This window comes from Orbicella faveolata, unplaced genomic scaffold (assembly GCF_042242905.1).
Source record: "Orbicella faveolata isolate gen_17 unplaced genomic scaffold, um_ofav_v1 contig_14, whole genome shotgun sequence".
Lineage (NCBI taxonomy): Eukaryota > Metazoa > Cnidaria > Anthozoa > Scleractinia > Merulinidae > Orbicella > Orbicella faveolata.
Window position 1 is genome coordinate 18,773,308 of NW_028301541.1, and position 15,490 is coordinate 18,788,797.

Below are 15,490 nucleotides of genomic sequence, written 5' to 3' on the forward strand. Positions count from 1 at the left end.
GCTCGATGTATAAACTGCATGTACTCGAGGCGATATCTTATAGTCGTCTCTCAGAAAAGTGGAAGATCGTAAAATGTATAAAACGTGTTTTATATCTATTATATATCTTCGACGTAGTTAGTTCGTCTTCCTTGATTAATATGGCCACCTACGACGAATTAAGGCTCTGTCCACACGCCAGAGGAATCTGAAAACGGAGGTTTATTTCTACGGTCAGGCCTACCGTCCACACTAATCCGTCACGATAACGGAACTTTTCATAAGCGCTCTTCAAACCAGCGGAATTTGAAAACGCCGGCTTTGCGTTTTGGTGTGGAGGGAAAACATTTTGAAAACGTTCAGTTTTGAAAACGATGACGTCACCAGAATCACGTGATTTCCCTGGCCGAGTTTGCCAAAATGACTGGTGATTGCTAAGCTTTTTAAATTCGTCCGGCGTACTGTGGACGGAAAATAGTTGATGCGTTTTCAGAGTAAAACCTCCGTTTTCAAATTCCTCCGGCGTGGTGTGGGCGGGGCCCAAGTCACAAAAAGGTACTGCGCAGAAAGTTTCTAAAAGTAGTTTTCTTTTCTTTTTGTTCCAATAAAAAATATTAGCTTCATTTACAGCAAATTAAGTTATAGAACTTAGCCTCAAGTTTCTGAGTGCTTTTTATCTTCTGATAGAAAAGTAAAAGGAAAGTTTGTTTGGTAGATCTGGTAATGTGATTATGGAAAGAAAAAAATGGTTGTGAGAAAAATATCCTAAGACAATGTACAAATCTATAACATTAAAATTGTGACTGCTGTTCAACAGTAATTGAGACCGATCGCGAATGCCTGTTTTTTTGCGTCTAAAAAGCTGTTTTTTCGCTCATATTTTCATGTTCAGTTTACAACGAAATCCGATCGGAAATCGAGTAAGTTCAGTTTTTATTGGGCAAAAACCATGTACCAGAATAACGTTTAGTATATTACAGTCCTTTTCTGGAATTTTTAAAAGCTAAAGATATAAATAGTTGCCTAAAATAACAAAAAAAACAATTTCCCATGGGAACTTGAGGAAATAAATTTAAAAGTTCAGAGAATTTTGCGAACACGGGTAAAATTTCATCATCAGTTTCATTTCAGCGGTACTTAATTTGTTTCTAAGGAAATTCAAAATTTGCTTTCGACATTAGGTGTTGTTAGAAATGATTTCTTTTGAGAATATATTTAAAACAGTCGCACGCACAGAAGTTTCCAATACAATCTCGGATAAAAGTTTTTGTCCACTTGTTACTCGAACTTGTGGTGGGTTCCTCCTTAAGTTGCCATGGTGACGACGTAAACAAGCCAGGAGTCCACACATGTGACGGAAACCGGCTATGCAAAATTCCAGACAAGCATTCATTTTCTTATAAACCAATTGTAAAAAATGCTTTAGAACACAAAGGCGAGTGCACAATTAGCTTCCATAGCTATCCCTGTGGATTAATTATATATGCCTCTTTGTTTGAAAGCTTTTTTCTTCGCTTTGTTATCGAATTGAATAGTTGAAGGTTTAGTGCCGAAACGTGTTTGACGCAAGAAATGGCAAACAATAATGATCACGTTACCGATTTCAATAAACAGAAGGTGGTTGAACTTACTGAAACTGCACGAAAGAACACTTGTAATTGTTTGAGAGATGTCTGCTTCAGGTGCAAAAAGGGGAACTGTGAGTCTTTCTGGTAGAAATCCACACAAGTTTAAGGTAGGAATAGCTTCTAAACTAGAAACGAAAGAGGTGTTCCAACTGAAGTCGGCTACAAACCGCAGTGATGTTCATGACCAGCTCGACGAGGCTTCCATTGTTGACAGTGATTTTTCAACTGGAAAGTTGTTTTACGAGAACACATACAAACTTCAACCTGACAAGAAGATGCCAACGAAGACGGTGGAAGCGGCGGTTGAAAATGTTTTGAGAGAGCAATTCATGAACGAAGCATACGAAAGTTCCAAGTGCAAGAAGAACTGCCAGGGCATTTGTGAGTTCATCAAAGAAAAAGTCAAGGCGCTGATTAGTCCGCGGTTTAAACTGGTTGTCGTTGTTCTTGTAGGCGAAAAGAAAGGCCAAGGAGTGCAAATTACGAGCAGGTGTGCATGGAATGAGAACTTTGACGATTTTGTTACTGTCTCCTTCACGAATTCGACCCTCTTTGTTCAAGCAACGGTTTACGCTTTATACGTGGAATAACCACGACTGAAACAGTAATTTTATGGGCCTAATGTCGGGTCTGGATGATATAGAAGTATTTCGATGCTGCCGCGGACTTTGTGATGCAGCGGAAAGTTTCTTTCCAATGTTATATATGTGTGTAGGTATTTGTAATTGCATTATTTATTTTTAACCATTGCTTCAAAAATATTTCCTTTGAGAACACAGAGAAGATATAAAATAAACACAAGCGCCAATGGGTTCCAGTCTGCCATACGGGAATATGGATGGCTGAGACTGGAGACAAATTCGAAGATTAAGATAAGATAGCCAAAGTAATAAATGGCAAACTTTAAAATTTTCAGCCAAGCTTCTTCCTGAGTCATCCGTAATGTAGTTTCTTAAGAGACTCTGCTTAAGAAACTCTTGGTCAGCCACTTAATTCCTCTATGTTTTTCCCGCACGTTCATATAATCGTCCTTGGGAGAGTTTGCATTGTCATCAGTACTTTCTCTTTCTTAGCATATAGCCATAATTAGCATTTTGACTGTCGCAGACGTCCTGTTTTAGTCGGTAAGTGGTACAGTGAAGAGAAAATAGAACTGAATATATGTAAGTGTACTTGATTACATCTAATAAAGATTGTCCGTAAATCTTTGAAAAGCATTACAACGTAACCGTATTTTCCATCATGATTGTATCTAAATTATCATCATTAATTGATCATCAACTTTCAAAGATGTCGTGAACAACACTTGAAAACGCCAGAGTGATTAACTGCCATGAATATATGATCAAGTACAAGAAGACTGTGAATGAATTCATCAGATAGGTTTAAATTAAATAAATGCGCGCAATTAGTTTTAAGCAAGGTCACTTCAATTCAGTCATAGTTTATTTTACAGCAGAAACAATGTGACTCCTGATTACAAAAAGTAAACACATTATTTATTTGAAACAACTATGGACAAACTGCGTTAGATGTGCAAAAACATGAATAAAATCATAACGTGACCGTAACACCTACAGAATAAGTGTTAGCCCATTTTCCCTTTTAAGGTTACCGTAAACCTTCGCGGGTGTCCTTAGCGAAAAAAAAATATTACCGCGCTGTCTTAAAGACAACCACTACAAATTATATATCAATGCAAAGGTTATAGAATGCTCTATTCGGTGAAAATTGTTTTGCCTCAATTATTTTTAATCATAAGGCGAGCGCGACCTAAAAGCGCGAAACGACCGACGTTCCATTGAGCGAATTTATCGGGTATCAAACTCGACAGCATCAACAAAGCTACTGCATTATATCATTCACGAGGCATCAATCATCAAAACCGTGTGAGGGTTTGTCGATATTCCTATTGGTTGTTTTGGAAAATTTCTGTCAAGTTTGATGTCCAAAAATACAGCGACACGTTTTACGACGAAGGCCATTGCAGGAGATCAATTTTGAAAAACGCAAATCCCCCACACGGTTTTGATGATTGATGCCTCGTGAATGATATAATGCAGTAGCTTTGTTGATGCTGTCGAGTTTGATACCCGATAAATTCGCTCAATGGAACGTCGGTCGTTTCGCGCTTTTAGGTCGCGCTCGCCTTATGATTAAAAAAAATTGAGGCAAAACAATTTTTATCGAATAGAGCATTCTATAACCTTTGCATTGATATATAATTTTTAGTGGTTGTCTTTAAGACAGCGCGGTAATATTTTTTTTCGCTAAGCACACCCGCGAAGGTTTACGGTAACCTTAAAAGGGAAAATGGTAGGATGCAAACTTTTGTTAAATGAAAGTGTTTTGTCAACATTACACAAGGATGGGAGGGGCAAAATGCGTATAGTGACGTCAGTTTCAACCCTTGTGACCAAGGTCGTACGTTGAATTATTCAAAAGATTTTTTTACTTTTAGTGAGCTCTACAATGTAGAGCTTAATTTTAGCCCCTTTATCTGTTTTACAAAGCTGTCTTATACTAGTTCATAAGCCCAAGCAGATGCAGTAAGTTGTTGTTAACTAGTAGTTTTTTTTTTAATAACTTTAATTGTGATTCACACTACTTACAACATTGGTACGTCTACACAATTTACAACAGTACTACAACTACTAAAGCCCCTCACATTACTAACAAAAAAACTTGTTCTACAATTCAATTACTTACGCACTACGTACACCACTTACATGTACACTACTTACATTACGATGCAATTACAGGTTACAATAGTACAATTTACGTAACTTACTCTACAAAACAATACGACTACTTATTTAACTTACGATACTAATACTTACTGACTTACAATATAATACGATTACTGATGCCACTTACATTCGTACTATAACAATGAGCAACAAAATAAAAGATGGCTTCAGGTTAAAATAACTAGTGCATTTTGTTTGAATATGTACCTTCTTAAAGGAGAAGGTCGCTCCAAGAAACGTACATTTTTTGTCAACGTTAATAACAACCTCGCACTAAGTTTAGCCACTCACCGAAGTTTCAGCCTCTAAAAAGCAGGTTTTCCTTATGAAATTCGTCTCCAAAGAAGCCCAAATTTCGACATCGTTGCCGCCATTTTGAACAGTACTCAGCAGCCAGGCCACGTTTACGTGATGTTATTTCGTCCGAGAGATTTTGTCCAAATGGCTTCCGACAAATCTTTTAACTATCACTCTGCGTTATGGATGCTCTTGAGCCGTATTATTTTGAGCCAGACATGCTCCAAACTCCGAAAATGACAACAGTGAAGATAGTGAAGTGGATAATCGCTTGGAAAAAATACGTTTTGCTGGCCTTGTGAAGCATGGAAGTCGTTTGTTGTTTGCGTGTTTTTCTCTTTGCCGCCAATTTCGAGTCGGACGGAATGACGTCACTTAAACACGTCCTGGCTGCCAAGTACAGTTCAAAATGGCTGCCTCTGGATCGTTTCTTTCGAGACGAATTTCATCAGGATAGCAGGCATTTCAGAGGCTAAAACTTCGGTGAGTGAAAAAGCTGAATGTTCACTTGCTATAGGCGAAGGCAAAAAAGTAAGCTTTTTGGAGTGACCTCCTCCTTTAACGAAAGACGCCAGTTGTGAACAACTTACAGCGTTTGTGTATGTGGCTTAGTCTTTATGCACTAGTGACAGCCAGTCTTGAGCATCCTACACCAATTTTGACCGGCAGTGCAAATGTTCTCACTTTTGTCAAGAAAGTTAAATTACTTAATTGGCTTCTAGACCTGATTGGTCTATTTACCGGCTTTGCCCCCATAGTGATTGATTCACGTGACTTTCATAACTCTAGGTAGCATTTGTATTGTATTTTTCTTCTCTAGTTTTTGCAAGATTGATTTATACTGCTGCTCATTTTACCTCCATAGTAATCAGTTCACGGACACTTCCCTCGTATGCCGTTTTTCAGATTATTTACCTTGAAATTCATCTGGTATATTACACTTTTTCGCCATTGTTGGAATCATTTACTTCGGTTTAATTTAAAAGGCAGTTCACTGGAGAATTATTCTAATTAATTTATTAGTTGAATCCATTGATGTATCAGATAAAAACTCTCTTGTCAGTGTTAAGAAACGTCATGAAACACTATCTTTCGTGTTCCATAAACTGAGCTGAATTCAATCAACCTTGTCGACAAGCCGGAGTGGTGGTCTGGGATTCAACTATTATTTAGCATTTAGCATATCCGTGTAAAGGAAATCTGCAAATGGCAGGTTTATACGAGACGTACGTGTGCGTCTTTTCCCCTCGTAAGATGTTTTGCTGTACCTTTCAGTCAATCACTATTACATGGCTCTGTGTTTGGAAAATTCTTCCAGATAGACTTGAACAGAAATCACCTTGTTTCCATGTGTCTGAAGACAAAAAGGTAGAAATTGCGTTTTTCACGTTTTCTGCATCTCTCCGCTTCCACCCATGCACACTTTCGGCCTTATTGCGAGACTTGAGGCTTTGACTGATTCGCATCGCATATCGCAATTATACCGCCTTAACTTAATGTTAATTCACTGTCATTCTTCTGCTTCTTCTGCGATCACTGGCGTTGTATTCAATGCCCTTTGCAGCCCAGTCACCTTATTTCCACTTGAGGGAGAAGAATCGCTATTGTGTCTCCTGTAGCGACGAGGTCTTGCAGATTTCACTCGGCTCGAGGTGATCTGTTCTTTATTACCACAATACATGGCAGGATATCTGCCTGGAAAGGAAGCAGAGAGATCTGGGTTTCGCTTCATCAGATTGGGAGATATAGCTGCTGTCTTTGTTTCTGATCTCTTTGTAGTCTTAGAACTTGTGACTAACTCTTCAGGGGTTGACTGCATTGAATCTCGTCTTGTTTTGACAAGCATTACCGGGTTATCTGGATTCAACGCTTTGAAATCCGACCGGGAATACAGCGACGAAAAACGTCCTAGAGCAATAAGAGATGTCTCGGCCGTGGACCATCTTCTGCGTCCATCACTTGCCAAATATTGCCTTTGCATTGCTATCGAGTTCCTTCTAGAATTCCATCCCCTGGACGATTCCTTTGCCCCACGTGACCTTCCTTTGTCACATGGCTTCCCTGGGGTTCTTTTCTTTGCTGATGAGCGAAAGGAATGGGTTGCTTCTTGAGTCATCAAAGTGAAAAGCTTAGGTAACTGGCTTTGACTACAGGAAGCTCTCTTGCCGTTGTTGTCAATGGCCCTTTGGAGAATCATCTTTTGCTGTGTATCCGTTTTAGGAAATGTATTTTTTGCACCTTGCCAACCAACTCCGTCCAATTTGACTGACGCTTCTCGATTATTATGACACCCTACTGTCGTTGCTATGATGCTGCTATTTTGTTTAGTGCCCTTATCAGCATTCTCTGCCTCGTTTACTAAACCAACAGTTTTCTTTTCAGGAAAGCCTTTTTCTGCGTTGTTTGACTCAAAATTGAACGATACAGACCTGAACAGTTGTTTAGTGTTCTCGCATTTTAACAATGGGGCAGATTTTGTCCTTCTTCCAAGAAACTTCTCCTGAGGCATAATTTTCTCGAAATCAGGAGTAAAACGCGTGAAGGTTCTTCCTCGGTTTGTGAAGTCCTGTCTACTATTAATTATTGATATAGTTCTTGACCTTCCATGGTAATCTTTAATTTGCTTTCGACTTAGGCCTTCCCTCGAATGGTCGTTTTTAATTCTTTCCATCATATTTCCAATCTTTGCTTTATCTTCATTTTCTTTCTCTTCTTTCTCTTTCAAGTACAACTCCCATTCTCTAGCATTGAGTTTTAAATAAAAATCTCGAGCTTGCGGTGATGCTTTGCCGTCGTTTACCAACACTTCGCTACAGGCATTGTGCTTGAGTTTCATGGCTCTAATCAGAGGCGTTTCTCCATTGCTATTTGCTTTATCAGCAACACGGACATCGTAGATATTCATTGCTTCAGTGAGAGCTTTCGTAATACGAGACTTCCCAGCCTCAACTGAGTAAATAAGAGCGGTATTTCCTTTATTATCCGCAGCACCGAAGTCGCATTCTCCGCTCTCAATCAGCACCTGGACGAGTTTCTCCTTTCCCAGTTTGCAAGCTTGCATTAAAGGGTTCATTCCTTGAACATCTTCCAAGCAGACGTCGGCCCCTCGATGTAAGAGCTTTTTCGTGATACAGCAAGCCAAGTTTTCGTCTTCCAAGAAACACACTGCCAGAAGAGGAGTTTTTCCAGAGAGTTTCTCCTGTTGGTTCACATTGTCACCAAGTTGCAAGAGTAATTCTGATTGTTTAAACCGCTTTTGTTCGATAGCTTTCACCAAAGCTGCCATATTTTCAGAAATTTCTCAGCTTTGGATGGTTGTCGTAGATGTAAATTGATTGTAGATGTTCCAAACTGTATTTAACACCTCCTTTTGAGTATACTTTACCGGAAATTTCGAAAGTTCATTTGTTATCACAACAATCCTTGCCAGCGAAAATTTCCCCGACTTGTTCTGTCTGTTTTAACCGGCTTAGTTTCGCTCTTTTGCGAATCAACTAGCTAACAAATCAAAGTTATTATTTGTCACTAAATTTTTAACTCGTGTTCCTTGGAGCAGTTTGCATCAAACAAAACAAGAAAATCAACTACAACAAGTTTTCGAGAACTGAAACCATGGCAACCAATTGTGAAAAGCAGGTGAAACCCGAAATTAACTTCAAAGAAATATTTTCGTAGAATACAATTATGTTGATGTTAGACAACTTGTCGTAAATTATTAAAAACGATGGATAAAACAAACAAAGAATTCTGCATGATTCTTGCTTCCCATTTTCAGAATGATTACAAGGCTTTTTACAGTCTTTACAGAGTAAAGTCGATTTCGAAAGCGAACCGTTACCATCTCGAGCTCTAAGCATAACATCTGTTAAATTGTCCTAACTGATCCCCTCACGTTTCTCTTAGCTTTAGTGTGAGTTATGATTAAGAATTTGGTATGACAATAGACATGAAAGTCATTTGTCGGCAAAATACTTTACACTAACTTATTTTTCTTAAAGCGATAAACTGCAGTGTACCATGAATTATTTTAGCGAAGCAGGAGTTATCTCGATAATACTAGAATCACTGTACACTGATTGAACATAATTCGCACGTAAGGTGGTCGGACATTTTATCAGTTGATAACCTACGACAAGAGCTGAGATGAGGGGTAAGAGAATTAATGGCCCATATAGGACGAGGTTATCCCCCTCAACGCAAGTTATTTCAAGTTAGATAACTCTCGGTTTAGGAAACCCCAGAAGAGACTAGAAATCAGTAGCCAGTCCTGTGACGCAGATTTCGTTCACTTGGACAGCCTAAGGATCCTTTACGAAAATATCTGAAGGCCGGATGCCACATCTAAAAATAACTTGAGAGGGAACATCTTGAGAAAAAGGCGCATATGGTGGATTAAATAACTCTCTCACCCTTCATTCTCTCTTGACGAAGACCATCCGAAAGTCATACGACCAGCCGAGCGCCACACGACGAATCGGAAATTACGACCACCATGATAGTTGGTAATGGTAATAGGACTGAGTGGAGTCCAATTCGGTCTGTTATCATAAGAGTGATAACAGAACCGGACGACCGCGCAGCGGGAGTCCGATTTGTTTATCACGAGTATGATTACAGACCGAATTCTTGGCTTTCACCCACGTGACTAATAGCTTAGCAACGGTTACTATCCGCCATCTTGGTGTCCCTCAAGTGTAAACAAACCGTATCCAAAGAAGAGTTCGTGTGAGAAAGAAGGGATGGTTTTATGCGTTGTTGTTGGCTGTTCGAGCAAAAGTGGACATCATAAGGGCTTAGGGTTTTTTCGTATATCTAAGATTATTACAAATCAAGGGGAAGAACAGGAGGAACTCACTACTAGGAGGAGAAACGAGTGGATTTCTGCGGTGAATCACGGCGACGCTATAAACAAGAGAGTGCTAGAGAGTGAACGAGTTTGTAGCAAACACTTCGCTCTGAAACCACCGGAACAGAGCGGCTTTGGTCGATAAATTGGTCAGCTAAAGATCAATTAAAGTTAAAGCCAGTGCTTTAATTTTGCAGTAGTTGAGTTTGGCATAAAGCTGATCCATTTCCTCTTTCGAAGGCGCCGATGCGCGGCGCTGCATGCGCTGAGGCACCGGCTGATACAGTCCCAGAACTAGAAGCCGCTGCATGGTTCGAGGCTTGCGGCTGTTGTTGCTCCTCAATTTTCTGGTTGAGCGTTTCTTTGAGCTTGTTAGCCGATCAAAAATTGATGTCCTTAGCCCTCGCATCCGGCACTTTATTGACATATGTCGGCAAAATCCATGAGCATTTTACCTGTGTGCAAGCGAGCTTGCCATGAATTCGTGTAGTTGCCTCTAAATAAAATAAAACACTCGCGACAGGTGAGCATGACTCAGCCAGTCCAGCTTTGCATCCAAGCATGTCCCCGTCCCGATCGCTTTGCTCTCCGAATTCTTCTGTTTCGTGCTTGCCGAATTTTTTTTCCGTCCTCGCCGGGAGCCTGTTCGCAGGCTAGCGATTACTTTGCCTACAACTGAGGCTACAAACTGTACAAATCCCGACACCATTTGATTAAACGCCTCCAGACTCTTGAACGCCTTGAACTGCTTGTTGGTGTACAAGCTGGTCTCAAGAACGAAGTAACTCAGCAAGTCCGAGACTTGCACAGGAGGCAAACATTCTGGACTGAACTGCTTGATGTTATGCTTGCAGGGTCAACCCCGATGACCGAGATCATTTGCGAATATCTTTCCTTTACTCGACTATTTAAGCTTTTGGCATACTCAGAGATCACTGGGATACCTTTAGATGAATGCCCGGCACTTTTATCGTTTTTTTTCTTTCTGAATATTCATGTAGTTGGCGAAATAATAGAGCGATAATAGAGAAGCTTCACTTTAGAAATGGACTATTATTAGCATAAATTTGACACCCGAGGAACACCAACATGGCGGACACTGATTTGAGCAAAGCTTGTGACGTCACATGAAACCCAAGAATTGGACTGGAAGTCTTATTACCAATTAATCATAAAAATTGCAATTTCCAAGAAAAAAATAGCCAAGTTATGAAAGAAAGGGAAAATTAATTCGCATTAAAATACCTACAAAGGAGATGTAAACATTCTAAGGCCACCGCGCCTCCACCGGCGATCAGGCGCCAAAAACACAAAAGCGCACGCGCTCACGCACGCACGTAACTACAACTTTGAATGTGATTGGTTGATTTAAGGTCATTTCCCAGTATTGCATCGCGCATCCCTACTGCGTATAATTTCACGCGTGATTAGCGCGCGCGCATTAAAAAATGGCGGCCTTTTCTTTGCGGCTGGACCTCGCCATAGAGGTAAATCGTCATTTTCTCGAAAACGAGTACGGTGACCTATCATTTTTTTTCTGTTGTGTTGAATTGAGTAATAAATTTCTCGATGTAAAATAAATATGGGCCAATTCTCAGTGTTGAGCAAGAAACATTGAATGGTCGGAAACGTGAATTTAGCAAGCAATCGTGACTATAATCGTGGTGCTATTGTAAGGATTTATATGGTATAAACAAGGTGCTGTTGCTCCTAAACGAGCATGGGGACCCCTCATTTTTATTTCCAAATTTAAGTTCCTACAATAAACAGTCAATAGGCAAAGTTTGACAAAAATCTCAGTGCAGGTTCTATTTCAGTGGAATGACCTTACACTACAACTTTGAATGTGATTGGCTTATTGAACTGTCCGATAACAAACTGTCCGATAACAAACTGTCCGATAACAAACTGTCCAATAACAAACTGTCCGGTAACAAACTTTCCAATAACAAACTGTTCAATAACAAACTGTCCGATAACAACTTGGCAAGTGAATTAGTGGAAAACAGGAATTTTTAAACCAATCACAATCGAGGAAATTGTAATTTTTATGATTAACACTGAAAACACGAAAGGTTACGACCTCGAGAATTCTGATTTAAGGATCAGTCATTAAAAGTCAGCGTCAAAGCATTCCTTTGTAACCAAGGACTGTGTTTTACCTTGCAGACCGAAACCCTAAAATAGTGTTTTTTTGTTGGCAAAAAGTCAACGGAAAGAATGGAACCGTCGGTAGATTGGGCTATTGTGGTACACGTTTTCCGGACCAACTCAAAGTGATGTACAACATATTTCATCACTTGGATAAATAATGTTAAAAAAAAGTCTTTGAAGGCGTCCTAGGATTTTTTTATAGTCTCAGATAAGAGTATCATATAGCAAAGAAAAGATAAAACGAACGCATGTAAAGATTTTTTTTTTTTTCTCTTACTCTGCAAGTTCAACATATATAATCATGTTGATTTTCAAGTTTCCTAATCAATGTTAATAATAGTTTGTAAAGTCCTCCAAGTTTAAACGCTGGGCTACTTACAACTCGTTCTAACATACATAAGTTTTTAAAACCTGCCGAGGTTTATCAACAGTGAAGAGCCTGATGATCTGCCAAATTCTTCCGAGATAGATAACAGGAAATGACTGGAACACTGTAAGAGGAATTTTGATCTAAATCAAGGGCCTTCGATCAGGTACTTCAGTTGTAACCCTTGAGCCAAGTGTGAAAGCAAACACTAATGTTTTAGTGTTGGTTTTATAGAATCAAAGGTGAAGACAAGAGGAAGGATAAAATAATGTTAAGTTTTAACTAGACGCGTTATTTTCGGAATAGCCTTTTTTCAAGCGATGCTTTATTCCTAAGCTAAATTAAACCTTCGTTATCAACCACTATATCAAATCAACATTCCTCGATCTATTGTTCGTGTAGCTTTTACACCTGAATAAACAAACTCTAACAGGCTTGTATCTTTTCAAAAGTCGCTCTTCTACTCGTCTTTCTCCGACAAACCTTATAAATTAATCACATTATCTTTGACCTAGGTGAACAATTGGACAACCGTTTAGTTATAAATACCGGAGATTAATGTATGCCAAGGTGAACCTTCAAAATTTGCATTTTTGCATTTTTAGCAAAGTTATAATACGTTACCACACGGATGATTTATTGTTTTGTAACTCTTTGTTCTTCTGTTTTCCCTTCGCGAGACAAGCTGGGAAAAGATTTCTTAAAAGGTCGTTGTGGCCTTTCCTCAGCGGGGTATTAATGGCATAATCCTTACTAACAAAACAGTGCAATTTGACAGACTGGCGTTAATAAGCTCTCGCTTCGCACATCAGGCAGTAAATTCTTTATTTTTTTTCCTGACAGAAGATAATTCAAGAGGCGCTCTGCGCTCTGCGCGCGCCCGCTGTTTATAAGAAGATTAAGTTGAGGTCATTCCAAATTCTGCCAGTTATTTTTAAACTTCGTCAAAATTATAATTCTTTGAACGATCGCTTTTCGTCCTTTGAAGATATTGAAGGATATTGAAGAATATCACAGCGTCAAGCAGTCGTAATATTTTCAAGCAAATCGAAAGATTAATTAATACTTAAGCCTCTACTTTAATTGAAAAGTTAATTATTTTCCTATTACCTTGAATAGCGATAACACTTTCCATTTGCCTCCTGCTGTTTCGATTTTTAAAAATATCATTACCACATTTTTTTGCTGTTCACCCCAACTCAACTGCTTCGTGTGTCTCAACGCCGTGGCGGAAATGCAAAAGTTCATTCGTCGTTGAATAAAGTAGCGAACACAGTCGCGGTGGCAAACAAGGAATTGTTATCAAATGTTGCCATAACGAAACTATCTGTGCTAGGATTCCAGAGACACTGACTGGCCATTTCAATGCCTCGGTCACGTATCGCCCCGATGTAAACCAGTGCGATAATCTTGTATCGTGCGCTGAACAAGGATTTGACACCATTTTCGATCATCTGACTAATCGTTTTACACTTAGCTCCGCATATCTCGTGATTGTATTCCATATTGTCGAGGTGTGAAGATAGAACCTGCTGGATAAGATCTCGGATTTTGGAGCTGAACTCCTTACAGTCCAACTCGCAGCCTTTCTGAGCCTCAAAATTAACACCATCGTGTTTATTTACGGTTTCCGCTTCGATGCTTGAAGGGCTTCCTCTGCTATCTCGTTCCTTCCAAGAACTGGCCCGTAACTTGAAGGACAGCACCTTCACTGGACTGCTGCAAGTCTCGCTTTTCAAAGGTGGGGCTTTGCTCATAACCAAATCGTCCAGCGCTTCTCGTGAACCGCCATCTACCGCCTTGAAGAGTTCACTTTCGCTATTTACCGAAAGCGCTTTCCGCAGTTTTGGTCTATAAACTCGTCCACCTCCGAGGGATCTGCTAAAGGCGAGCCCTCGCAGCCGTGACGCGGGGCTTCTTGACCCTGGTTTACCGTTCATTATCTTATTTCACGCACGCTTTTGCACCAATTAAAACAGGCTATTAGTGACAAAGCGAAAACCTGCACGATTTTCGGGCTTCAAATAGCGGTGTCGGTATCTCGATAAGCTCCCAATGTTTACTTTTGGTGTTATCATTAAAATGGTTATATATTAACTCAGTCTGCGTGCTTTATAAAATTACCGAGCGTTGATGGTTTGATTGACATTAAGACACCCCTCGCATGCAATATAATTAGTCGATGACGTAAACTAGAATCTTCTTTATCTATTACGCATGTTCCTACCGTGTGGCACTATTTTTTGGGGCGATTTTTGCGATTTTTGCGATTTTTGCGGTTTTTTCCTAGATCCGCAAAAAAAAAGTCCCCGCCACAAAAAACAATTCCCGCAAAAACTTTCCTCCGCAAAAGTTTAGTCCGCTGGCAAAATTACACATACAAACATCACAAACAGAATCTTGTACCTGCCATCAGCCACACGAAAACACGATGTAATTGTGATAGAGTGACACTGGTTGCTGGATTACTGTGTTTTACATCGCTAGATGTTGTTTCACTTGTCAATTGCATGCAACAGAGTAAATAAAAAACGCGAAAATGTTTTAATTTCAACTAAATGCAACGTCCCGCAAAAAGATTAATACCCAGCAAGAAAAAAACAGCCTTTTACAATCGCAAAAATTAGTTCCCGCAAAATGCAAAAAGTCGTCGATTCGCAAATTAAAATAAACCCCCGCAAAAATTTAGTGCTACACGGTAATCCTGTATGTAAGATATTAAAATGTGGAAGGTACGCACGGCGATCCACTATCGCAAAGTTTGTAAAGGAATAGAGCGGGAAAATTGGCCTGGGAAATCTGAACGCCTTGCTATAAACCGTATGCATATTGGAAACAACTGGCTTCTTCCGGGCGTTCAGTTAGTTGGGGTGCAGCGCAAAAAACTGGCGCAAGAAAAATAGGGGAGATTAGCGGCGCGGGAAGTTCGCTCCTCGCACGAAACCTCTCTCCAGCCTCGCTCCCAGGGCTTTTCCAATTTAAAAGATAGCAACCCTAGGAACAAGGTTGGCCTCTCTCTCGCTTTCTACGCCCCGTCTTTTTTTCGCGGTGCCGTACGTTTTCTCTCGCTGCGCCCCAAATAACTGGACCCCTGGAAGTAACCTGCCATCAGGGAGGGAGGGTATAATCGCAGGTTATTCTGGAAGAGGCTTGGAGACAACAAACCGCCGTGCTGGAAATTAAAATGAAGCAATAGCAACGAGGAGAACAACAACAGCAACAAGCTCTATTTGCATATAATATATTAAGCAATTAGATTATGAACTCGAGATTTCCATGCGCCCTCGTCAACTATCACGAATAGAAATCGAGAGCGAATAATCTTATTGTTTTAGTATATATCTACTAGTCGTTCAAAACTTTAGCTAAATCCTCTTCACAGACACTTCGAAAATGCCAAGAAGCGGTCGTCCTTTTGTTAACAAGCGCACATTGCTGCGCTACTTACTATCTATCACAGAATAGAAAG

The 15,490-nt window shown here is 39.9% G+C and overlaps 3 protein-coding genes across 3 annotated transcripts; 1 reads left to right on the plus strand and 2 right to left on the minus strand.

The window, feature by feature from the left end:
• The first annotated feature begins 1,533 nt into the window (after window positions 1-1,533).
• On the plus strand, window positions 1,534-3,178 carry LOC110064482 (dynein light chain Tctex-type 5-like). Its single transcript, XM_020771536.2, has one exon. It carries the CDS (start codon window positions 1,649-1,651, stop codon window positions 2,195-2,197), a length of 549 nt encoding a protein of 182 aa, XP_020627195.1. The 5' UTR covers window positions 1,534-1,648; the 3' UTR covers window positions 2,198-3,178.
• A 2,296-nt stretch (window positions 3,179-5,474) lies between these two features.
• LOC110064553 (uncharacterized) lies at window positions 5,475-8,249 on the minus strand. The gene has a single exon (XM_020771614.2). It carries the CDS (start codon window positions 7,938-7,940, stop codon window positions 6,165-6,167), a length of 1,776 nt encoding a protein of 591 aa, XP_020627273.2. The 5' UTR covers window positions 7,941-8,249; the 3' UTR covers window positions 5,475-6,164.
• A 3,034-nt stretch (window positions 8,250-11,283) lies between these two features.
• LOC110064474 (uncharacterized) lies at window positions 11,284-14,112 on the minus strand. Its single transcript, XM_020771526.2, has one exon. It carries the CDS (start codon window positions 13,959-13,961, stop codon window positions 13,266-13,268), a length of 696 nt encoding a protein of 231 aa, XP_020627185.2. The 5' UTR covers window positions 13,962-14,112; the 3' UTR covers window positions 11,284-13,265.
• Between the last annotated feature and the right edge of the window lie 1,378 nt (window positions 14,113-15,490).